The sequence below is a fragment of the Dermacentor silvarum genome, chromosome 7, assembly GCF_013339745.2.
Source record: "Dermacentor silvarum isolate Dsil-2018 chromosome 7, BIME_Dsil_1.4, whole genome shotgun sequence".
In the NCBI taxonomy this organism is placed as follows: domain Eukaryota; kingdom Metazoa; phylum Arthropoda; class Arachnida; order Ixodida; family Ixodidae; genus Dermacentor; species Dermacentor silvarum.
The window spans coordinates 16,102,291-16,113,103 of NC_051160.1; the positions used below are offsets into that span (position 1 = coordinate 16,102,291).

The 10,813-nt window shown below is 48.1% G+C and overlaps 1 protein-coding gene across 2 annotated transcripts; it reads right to left on the bottom strand.

Moving 5' to 3' along the window:
* Positions 1-797: 797 nt before the first annotated feature.
* Positions 798-10,368, bottom strand: LOC119458591 (uncharacterized). 2 transcript variants are annotated; one of them, XM_049670265.1, is made up of 4 exons: positions 9,928-10,368; positions 5,356-7,052; positions 4,316-4,507; positions 798-1,467 (listed from the first exon to the last, which is right to left on the bottom strand). In XM_049670265.1, exons 1-4 carry the CDS (start codon positions 10,345-10,347, stop codon positions 1,308-1,310), a joined length of 2,469 nt encoding a protein of 822 aa, XP_049526222.1. In that variant the 5' UTR covers positions 10,348-10,368; the 3' UTR covers positions 798-1,307. The 2 variants fall into 2 exon arrangements, with proteins under 2 accessions (XP_049526222.1, XP_049526221.1); XM_049670264.1 differs by having other exon boundaries at positions 4,280-4,507.
* Positions 10,369-10,813: the final 445 nt, after the last annotated feature.

Below are 10,813 nucleotides of genomic sequence, written 5' to 3' on the forward strand. Positions count from 1 at the left end.
TAGCGAGCGCTGAAAAAAGAAGTATTTAGAGTTAACGATAAAGTAAACGTCAGTTGTCCTTTCTTTCCTCGCCACATATGTGTAACATTGATTAGGAATTTTATTTTATTCATTGAATGAAACCAAGCTGTGTCTTGTTTTAACTAAAAAATGGATTTTTGTTTCTCAATGTTTGTACTCGTTCTCATAAAAGTCGCGTTTCAGGTCGCTGCTCCCATAACCCCGCCTTGCTGATGCCGGTGACCGCTTTTCGCCCGAAGCTTCGCGGCCCATTGGATCGACCTTGTATCGCACGCGAAGTGCGAATGTGGTGGGTTCGATACCCACCGGCTACAAGTTATCTTTTCGTCCACTTTCAGATCCCCTTCATTAATTTGAGCATTTATAGTTAAACCACAGCTAATTACCCCTATGCTTTCGTTGGCTTCATTGCCTGCTTTGTGAGGCGGTTATTTGAATGGTATAAAACTGCTCATCTTCTGCACCGAGTTTCGCAGCCTACTGACTACATGCCTGCCTCCTGGCAAGGCAACCAGACGCGGACAAGACGCATGTTTAAATACGCATGTTTAAGATATAACGACTGGGGTACGTTGGGTATGCGCCCTTCTTGTCACGTGTGTTGTGCAATACTTGCCGAACCACTTTCACACCAACATCAGGTCGTTGGGTTACGAACGAGTCATCCTTCGAATGCTGCGCGTTCCCATACACGTTTAACACCGAGTCGTGACACGTTGCCCTGCACGTATTTCAAATATGAAAGCAAAGTGGGTATATAGGTTGAAATATTCTTTATTGACGCTATATACAGACACATGAGAAAGCAAAGTTCCGCATGTGTGGGTGTGACACAGTGGCGGTGATGAGCTTAATAAATACGAAGTAAATGTGTGATATGCTGCACAATAAAACAACACTATAGGCGAGAACCTCCTGCTACATACGGAGTGTACGAGGTTGCACGCGGTTGCCGATAAATCATCTCCAATAAAAAAAAATTTGTAGGAAGCAGAAAAGTACGTCCCAGTTTCTGCCACGAAAGCTTCTAAATCTCATGCATATAGTATCATTTGTTTTTTACAACATAACATGAACAACTGTTATCAAAGGAGGTCGCCAAAGCATGACAGGTCGCCAAGCTCCATGCGGCCATTATACTATATCACTGCGATGTAGGCGCCCCTGCCAAACACTGCTCGCTGTGGAAGACTGCGTCTCGGATGTGTCCTAGAGGCCGCGGTCCACACACTGTCCGCAGCGCTGTACAGGCTGGGCTCCATTTTCGTCGCACCACGCCGAGGGTTTCAGCCGAAGTTCGCCGACAGGCTGATCAGGTCGACGACCGTCATGGGACAGCTGTTGTACTTGATGCGGCAGCCTTCGCCGCCGTGCGTTCGGCCCACTTCGTACGCGCGGTTGTAGGCGTCCGCCACATCGCTGGTGCTTATTAGCCTGTCCACGTACCTGAAAATATAGCGTTAGTGAGGTTCTACGCTCTCTCTCTCTCTCTCTTTTTTTAACGCGATCCGCTAAGGGCACCATGTCGCAGAAAACCCGGCCGGCACCGGGTTTTCTGCGACATGGTGCAAATCATCCCATATTTATTTAGTTATACGTATATGCCACACCTTGCTATATGACATGCGGTATATGCGAGTTATATTGCTGCACCATTCTATCACTAAAGTTGCTCATACCTTGTCTTATTATTCTTGACAAAGTTATTCCTCGGAATTTTGAGAATGACGGCCCACAAACAAATGTCATGAAATAAAACGCCAACAGCGCATGCCTCTTATGTTAAATATTCTCAGGATGAAATATTAAAAGTGCGAAACAATAACGGCAATGTGAAAATGATGTAATGTTTTTGGCGCGGCTGTGGACTACTTCAGGGATCGGCCCACGTGTTTCTACTAGAAACACGTAAAAACACGGAAGGTAAAAACACACACACACACACACACACACACACACACACACACACACACACGCTCGTTTCACGTAAGGCATCACGTTTTCCTCTGTTAAGGACTTTCAATATGCAATGGGCGAGATCACGGGAACTGATGATCTCGGCTCCTAGATAGCAGGGGACCTATTCTGCGACGATCCACTTCGGCGATACTATCTCCTTGGCCATATCAGGCGCACGCTGATAATGGCTGGTTGAGCAAAATCGTATGACGTAGTGCTCAATCAGCTCATCAGGTTTTGCTGAACCAGCCAATCAGCCTGCGCCTGATGACCAAGGCGATAGCATCGCCAAAGTAGATCGTCGCAGAATAAGTCCACACGCCTCTGCCTTATGACGTCAGGCTACTCGGACCAAAATTTCCATTGCCTAGTCAGGCTTGACGAAAGCGGTGACGTCAGAATCACCGCGGCATACTCGGGACCATCCCCATTAGATCCTATATGGCAGTCGATCAAGGTAGCATGACATCATGGATCGAAGTGCAATGGCCTTGTGCTGTCTAGGAGGCGTTGGGTGATGCCGAGCATGAAGTTTCCTACTAAGACCACTAGAGGCAACTTTGGTGCTGCTATCGCTCAATCACCACGAGAATGATGGTTAGTACGTGGATTTGCCAGAAGGACGAAGTTTAGCCACATCAATGTTGCTAACCTTCATTCCCATGCCGGCGGAACCATTATGCTTGCAGCTCCTGTAGAAAGTAGCGCCACCTCAAGTTAATTGTGTGAAACTCTATGATGCCGAGGACAATGCCATTGCTTCTAGTGAACGATAGGGGGGGGGGGGGGGGGGAGTTGGAAGGGTGTGTCTGCTCAACCTTGGTCTTTTAATTCTCGCCCCTTCACCTTTCGATCTAAATTAAAATCTGCACGCTGAGGCTCAATCCGTACTCAGGAAGTGCCAAGTGAGAACCTGACGATAAGCATCTTCTTGCACGCGAACACGTTCCCCGATGCAGATTTATAGCTTTTAGCACAGCGTAATCAAGAGAGATAGAGAGATGAGAATTTATACGAGCAGAAGTAGATAGGCCGGGGCTGAGGCGACAACTCTGCTCAACACTGCGTAATGATTCGGAACACTAACTTATATAGTTGAAGACACCTTAACACGAGCCATCATAAGTTCGCGTTGGAGTAGCTTCATTGTTGCGATCTTTGTCTTTCACTTACTCGAGTATTTAACCACAAGGGCCGTCTTCCATGCTGTTACATCGCATAGCGCAACGAGGAGCAGCAGAACTTAAGTATACACACTAATATAAGGCTATATAAATTAGCCGACGGATTATTCAGACTAATCCGATCAATCGGATTAATCCGTGCAGATTATATGCGAATTTCGCCTTGAGGTGCGACTTCACGGCAACGCTAATTTCACCTTATAATGTGGCTTCAGGGCAGCGCGCACCGCGCTGTTGTGGAGCCACATTATAAAGCAACATCTGCGCTGCCGTGAAGTCGCACATCTAGGCGAAATTCGCATATGATCCGCTCCCCGCCTTTAATCTAATTCTAGTTGCGGGTTATATGCGCAGAAATATGGTACTGCCTCACCTGCCGAGGTTTGTAAGTGGCTACAGTTTGGACTGCCGTCTAAAATCTGAATCGCAGGAAATTTGACGCTGCTACCGCCACATTGAAACAGTAACTGAATTCATCAGCGACGCATATAAGGAGGGGGATGACTATGAGGCTAAGAATTCTGGAAAATGAACCTTGCCTTATATTTGAATAAACACGGTCAATACGGAATGTAGAAGCGTCCGCGCATTTATGAGGTTACGACACTAAACAGGTGCACTATTTAAGTTTAGACTTATAAAATATTTAAAAACTAATTTGTTGCTCATTTAGCGTAATAGGCCGATTATCGGAAGAGAAAGCAAAGGTCAAAAATCAACGTTTTGAATTTCGCGCCAAAAACAGCGCCTGCATACGTTAGTGCGACGTCACGGATTTCAGCCTTGTACGTGGACCGTCGTGGCTTAGTAAAAGTTCATCAAGATTGCTAAGCTTGGTATTTGACTTTTTTTTTTTTTTTGTAATACAGTGCAGTCAATCTCTACCAAAAGGAAAAAAAAAGGGGGTTAGGTGACGCAAGCGGCTTGCGTACGCGAGCACAAGGGGCCATTGTACTGCGCATGCGCAGACCCCTCAGTGGCTTGCGTCACCTAATCTACAACTCTTCAATGATATTTTGTGGTATTTTAGAAGGGCAATTCAATAATGCAGCTCAACTTTTTCTCTTTAGTGTCCCTTAACAATAGTGGCGATACCATGGCAAGCACGAGTGTACCTGATGATGTAAGGGGCGGTGAAACGGGCGATGTACCTGGCGACGTAGGAGGCGCTCTCGCCGTACCTGCCGTACGTGTGGTCGTTGGCGCCGATGAAGCAGACCATCTTGAAGACGCACTTGCGACCGCCGTAGGTGCGTGCATCGTCCAAGTCCAACTGGGGCGAAGTCGTCGTGGGGTCAGGGCTGTCCCGGCGGACTCTCGACTTGGCCGGACCGGTGCTCTGGCTGTCGGCGCACCGATGTAGAAATGCGAGAGGAAGACGTGGTTACGATAAATGAAGCCTTTCGGGATTGCGCGAAACGTTCACTACACCGAACGCTTCCTTATAGGCGGAGCTACCACAAAGCCTCACATTAGGCGACTGTGTTACTTCAATATTTTATTAGTAGTACTTCACTAGCAAACCTTCCACTAGGTATACTTCTACTGGTAATACATTATTACAAATACTTTACTTTAGTATAAAGACTCAGTATTACAAATACTGAGTGTTTAGCTCATTATATCGCGGAACATATCACAACTTACGACTTGTAGTCGTCGAGTTCGCAATGCGTATCTACTTGGAACAAGTTCTGAAGATGACACCAGTTTCGCGATATTTATATCGAAAGTGTGCGACGAAATACGTTGGCATTGCAACTATTTTTCGCCATAATGCACTAAACAGCATTTTGTTAGAAAAGTAACCACAACAACAGTGTATCTTTACCGCAAATATGACGATGCATATATCTCGAAACCGAAGCCATACTGAGAATTCCAAGTGAACATATTTCCTGCAATCTCAACCGTCTACAATTCACAAACTTCAAAATGGGCCGTAATGTAATCAGAGAACAGCTTAGTCAGTGAAGTTAATCAGTCACTCATGCATACTGTTTTATTGTGCAAGTAGTTTTCGCTGCTTTGAGCAATCTAATTTAAGTAATAATACGCGTAATTGTATGCCCCCACCCATTGGCGGTATTTAAAAAAATTGTGTAGTCAAAAAAAGAAGGAGAAGAGAACACCAGCCATGTTGCGGCAAATTAAGAGCACAGTACTAGCCAGTGTACAAGTTGTTCCTCACCTGTCCTTCGTGTCCTGGTTGCCGAAGGCAGTCGGGTCCCAGAGGGCAGCAGGGAAGCTTCCCACGTTCTCCTCTGGACCACCCTTTCCATCCTTTCGGAACTTGCCTGTGGCAGGCACGTAGACAGGCCTGACGGAGGGTGGTGGAGCCATTTCCTTCACGGCGGGCCTACCGATTCCATCGACTGCAGGCGAGCTCCCTTGGCCTGAGGTGTACACGTCGCCTTTCGTTTCCTTCGCGTCAGGCAGATCTTGCTCGATGACCGGCTTCTCGGCGACAACTGCGGCGCCCTTAACCACTGGCTCAGCTGGACCAGTGCTGGCTACGTAGGAGGGTTTCGGTTTGCCACTCCTGGTTGCCCCGTATTTCTGGGTGGCGGGACTCTCTGTCACGACCTGGCTTTGATAGGAAGGCTTAGACTTGGCCTTAACTGATCCGTAAGTTGGGATGGCCGGTTTGAGTTCAGGTTGAACCTTTTGATACGACGTCTCGGGCTTGGTTTTCCGAACAGGTGCATACGCTTGGACGGCGGGCTGCTTTGGTTTTTGTGTTGTTGCGGCAGTAGTCGGGGACGTCGTCTTAGACTTGTCTTTCCGAAGTAGTCCGTAGGACTCTAGGACGGCAGGCAACTGTGTGGTCGCGTCTGTTTTATGCGATGCCTTGGGTGTGTCTTTCCTAACAGACTCGTACGCTTCGATGGTGGACTTTTCCGGTCGCTCTGTACTGACAACAGTTGGGGGCAATGCTTTAGGTTTGTCCTTCCGAACTGACCCGTACTCCTGGACGGTCGACTGTTGCTTATTGGCATGAGCGTTGGTGCCGTCTTTTTTCTCGGACGCGCGACTTAGATAAGCCGCGAGCTTCAACGCGTTTAAATCCTGCCGATACATCGAAGTTTGCCAAGGAAAACCGGGGAACTCGAAGTGGTGTTGAGGTTCGCCGATTACGGCGGGATACCCGAAGGGAGCATACGGTGACGGTCTGTAGTTGGGAAGGTTGTAAAACGTTTGCGGGTAGCCCTGAATTGAGTAAACACCCGGGGAAGAAGACGCTGGCGGCTTGACCGCGGTCTTGGGCGCTGCCGACGGCCGAACGGTAGGAACTTCAGCTTCTTTAGTGTCAACGGGAACGTTAGCTGGAACGTCCGAGGATCCCTCTACTGTGTCGTTAATCGGTTGCTTGGAGTCGAAGCCAGAGAAGTTGGCCGGCGGCGCGGGTGTCGGCTCCTGTGCTTGGCCCGGTATGCCCAGGATGTTGTTCACGAGGCTGGGTACGAAGCCCGGGTCCGCCCTTACGATGTTGCGCACGAGGTTCGGGTCCTGGCGTACAAAGTTTAGGAGGGCCTCGATGTCACCGCCGCCCACCTTGCTGCCTGTCAGACCCGCGATGCTGTGCGCATTCCCGATGGGCGTCTGCAGCGATTTCGAGCCGGCGATGCCCTGGATGAACTTGACTACCAGGTCCGGGTTGTTGTTCACGATGGTGGACACGGCCGGTGACTGAGCGATGCGCAGTAACTGGTCGAAAGTGCCGCCGGTCGGCGGCTGTGCGCCGTGAAGGATCTTGTCCGGCGACAGGTCTTGCGTCGGCTCCGGTCGGACCACGGCTAGTCGCGGAGGAACCACGAAATGGAACGGTGGCGGTGGAGGCACGAACTGTGGCGGCCGAGAGAATGCGAATGGCTGCGGAACGGGCACCTGCAAATGCGAGTGACTCTGGTTATCGATTTTTCTGCGTTATCTCTGCCAACATTGCAAGTGCATGAAGGCTACCCAAAATCACTTTCTTTGGGCATGTGAGGGAAACCCTCCGCTACAGCCAATACTGCCAACTCCCTCCCACGAGACATGGGAGTCACTCCTGTCGACGACTGACTACCAGATTAAGGCAGAAGTGACTGGGACAAGCAATTGACCGTCACCTTTCGGACCACTGGCAAGCTAATTTAATGACCTCATTATGCAATAAATAAAGTTATTTCTCTCTCTCTCTCTCTCTCTATCTGCGTTATCTCTCAAAGAGATGAGCGGATGTAATCGAGCTCATTATCTGTTCACTGCCTATCATACGACTTTCGACGATACGCTCTGCGTCCTATTGCCAACTGCTTAAACAACATAAGCAAAGATCCTGGGATCCTTGGCCGAGGAACTCCGGTATGCACACGACCACGAAAGCACTAATGCGCTTGCTCAAGACGACTGGGCTGCACGAGCTCTTTTGACTGTACGTGAATGAACATTCATCTGCAGGTTTGCACTTACACTGAATACTTCCTTCTTTTGGTTCTTTCCCCCTTCCCCACGTGTAGTAACCGAGTAACTGGGCGCGACCATGTAGTTAACCTCCCTGCCCTATCCCTGAGTTAGACAGAGTGTTTCAACACTTTCAAAAATATTTGAAGGTTGCCTGCGACAGATAGCACAATTGTACTTCATGAGCTGGTCTACTCGATGAGGCGGGAAACACTTGCGCAAGAAATTGAAATGCATAATCGACGAATTAACAAAATTCGCTAATTATGTTTTAAACTAATTACCTTATGGTCCATATTGATATTTACAAATTCTAGCCGTGGAGTTCGCAAGGCGGGTCCACTTGGAACGAATTCTCGGGATGACACCAGTTTCGAGATATTAATTTCCGAACTTTGCGGAGAAATCCATTTGCGTTCCATTTACTTTCTACCGAAACATCGTTTTATGCATTGAAACACAAAAGTAAATAGAATGCCAATGCATTTCTCCGCAAAGTTCGGAAATTAATATATCGAAACTGGTGCAATCCTGAGAATTCGTTCCAAGTGGATCCGCCTTGCGAACTCCACGGCTAGAATTTGTAAATTGCAATATTGGCCATAAATTAATTAGTTAAAACTTCATTAGTGAAGTTTTGTTCATTAGTCGATTATGCATTTCATTTTTTTGTGCAAGTAATGTCGGCCTCTTCGCGTAGACCAGCTCATGAACTAGAATTGTGATACCCACCACAGGCAACCTTTAAAAAATTTTTTGAAAGTGTTCGCTGAAACGCCCTGTATATCTCTCAGCATTATTCGTACCTTTTCATAAAAACAAACCCCTAGGTAAAACTCGAATGCGGCCGATTGCGCTGCTTGCGACCGTTGCTATTCCGAGTCACAAACTAACGGTGAGGTTTTTAAGTCGCTCGGTAAGTCGGCATATTCGGTAAGGTAAGGCGCTTGTCACTATGTTGAGGTTTTTGGAAGACACCGACATGACCCGCCAGCGTATCAGAACGTTATTAAAGAGCCGAATGAATGAAGAACAAAATAATAATAATAATAATGGATTGGAACACATATGGCAAGTCATGAATTTGACAGCTTACGGATACATTAGAAAAAATATATATATCTGCGCAGTCAATTCACTAAGCACATTCGAGAGGAGCATATCTATCTATCTATCTATCTATCTATCTATCTATCTATCTATCTATCTATCTATCTATCTATCTATCTATCTATCTATCTATCTATCTATCTATCTATCTATCTATCTATCTATCTATCTATCTATCTATCTATCTATCTAATCTACCGAGGTGAATCGAACTGCCTTTCGCTGGATCATCTCTAAACCAGCAACGTTTGCCTTCATGCGTGGTCAATTAAGACGATAAAAGCTTGCGCCATTGATGTCACTATGTGTGGAACAGATCACAGCCAGTCCAGAGTCCTTGGAAGGACTCTGGCCAGTCTAAATGGGCTATGAAATGACGTCATCGAGACCGCCATGTTGTTGTACAGTCAGTATGATTGATAGCTGCGCTTTATATCTATCCCTTTATCTCTAGCAGCACATTGGAATCCGTGTATGGGGAAAAAAACGGCGTACGTGACGTCACGGGAATACCCGCTATCAGGGAAACAAAAGGGTACATGAAGGTCAAACTTGCACTGCCGTGAAGCCCCACACCTCGAATATGAAATGATCAAAAATCAACTCGGGCGACCAAGGAATACAGAAAACAAAAGACAAACTATCCCCCAAAAAGGCACGAAGGAAATATAGCGCAGGAACAGAGAATCACTTAACTGAGGCACAACACTGTTATGCAACATGCATAGTCAGAGCGCTCTGTACAGGCTACATGCGAACGTCCAGTCACAGTATGCGTTGTCAGAACAGTCACTATGCGTACAGTGACGAGAGCGTCAGAACAGAAAGCAAGGCCCACTATCGAAGAAATGTAACGCGTCACTACTTCCTGCTGGGCTATACAGTCGAAACCGCATATATCGAACTCGCATATAACGAATTATTGTGCATAACGAACTGCAGTAAAATCCCCTTGAAAATTTCTGTATGAAATTTTTATTGTATACATCGAATTACCCATATATCGAACTTTTTTTGTGATCCCCTTCAGATTCGATGTATCCGGGTTCGACATTAGTTGGTTTATGTTTGTTATCATGCAATAGGACGCGAAACAACATCTCGACTGGGAAACTGAACACTTTAGAGCAGGAAAGGACGAAAGGGCCAGGAACGTTTCAAACGTCTAAGCTTCAACTACAGCTCGACTTTCGACCGCCTCGCTTACCTGAAACGGAGACGCCGGACCTCTGGCGAACGCCGCGTGCAGGCCACCCGGGAAGCCGTAGGGCTGGTGCGAGGGCAGGCTGAACGCGTGCGCCAGCGAGCGGGGCGGGCCCGGGGCCACGATAGGCGCCTGCTGCAGGTTCTTGACCGGAATGTGGACAAACTCCTTCCTGACGCTGATGCCGCGCTGCGGGCCTCGGTTTCGCACGATACCAGCGAGGAAAGCGATGATCCGGCTCAGGATGGCGATCTTGATGCCTACTGCCCCGATGCCCAGCGCTAGCGGGCCGAACGGGAGGCCGATCAGCGCGGCTGGCAGCATCAAGCCCAGGGGGACGCCGAGGGTCCCGTCCGCAGGTGCAGGCAGCATCGCCAGCGATGTCAGCAGCAGCAGGGCGAGCAGTAGGTGGGAAGGAAGCATGATGACGCAGGCACGGCTGGCGCGCCACGCACCTGCAGGTGCAGGAGAACAGGAATGAAGCTTTCCACATGAACTGGGAAGTGTTGCGAGGCACGCCGTAGCGTGGGACTCCAGATTGATTTTGACCACCTGGTTTTTTTTAACGACTACACGAGCGTTGTTTTCTGTTTTTTTTTCTTTTTTCTTTTTTTCATTCTGCCCCCTACGGAATGCGGCCGCCGCGGCAGGGATCGAGCTCGCGACCTCGAGTTCAGTAGCAGAACGCCATCACCACTGAGCAACCGCGGTGGGTATCATCATCATAATCAGCCTATATTTATGTCCACTGCAGGACGAAGGCCTCTCCCTGTGATCTCCAATTACCCCTGTCTTGCGCTAGCTGATTCCAGCTTGCGCGTGAAAATTTCCTAACTTCATCACCGCACCTAGTTTTCTGCCGTCCTCGACTGCGCTTCGCTTCGCTTGG

Bases quoted from the DNA above. Each gene is read 5' to 3' on its own strand.
- LOC119458591 (XM_049670264.1), bottom strand. From the start codon at position 10,347: ATGCTTCCTTCCCACCTACTGCTCGCCCTGCTGCTGCTGACATCGCTG. The intron at 7,053-9,927 runs GTAAGCGAGGCG...TCGCATTTGCAG, and splicing joins GTCCGGCGTCTCCGTTTCAG to GTGCCCGTTCCGCAGCCATT. The intron at 1,468-4,279 runs GTACACTCGTGC...CTATATTTTCAG, and splicing joins ACCGCCCCTTACATCATCAG to GTACGTGGACAGGCTAATAA.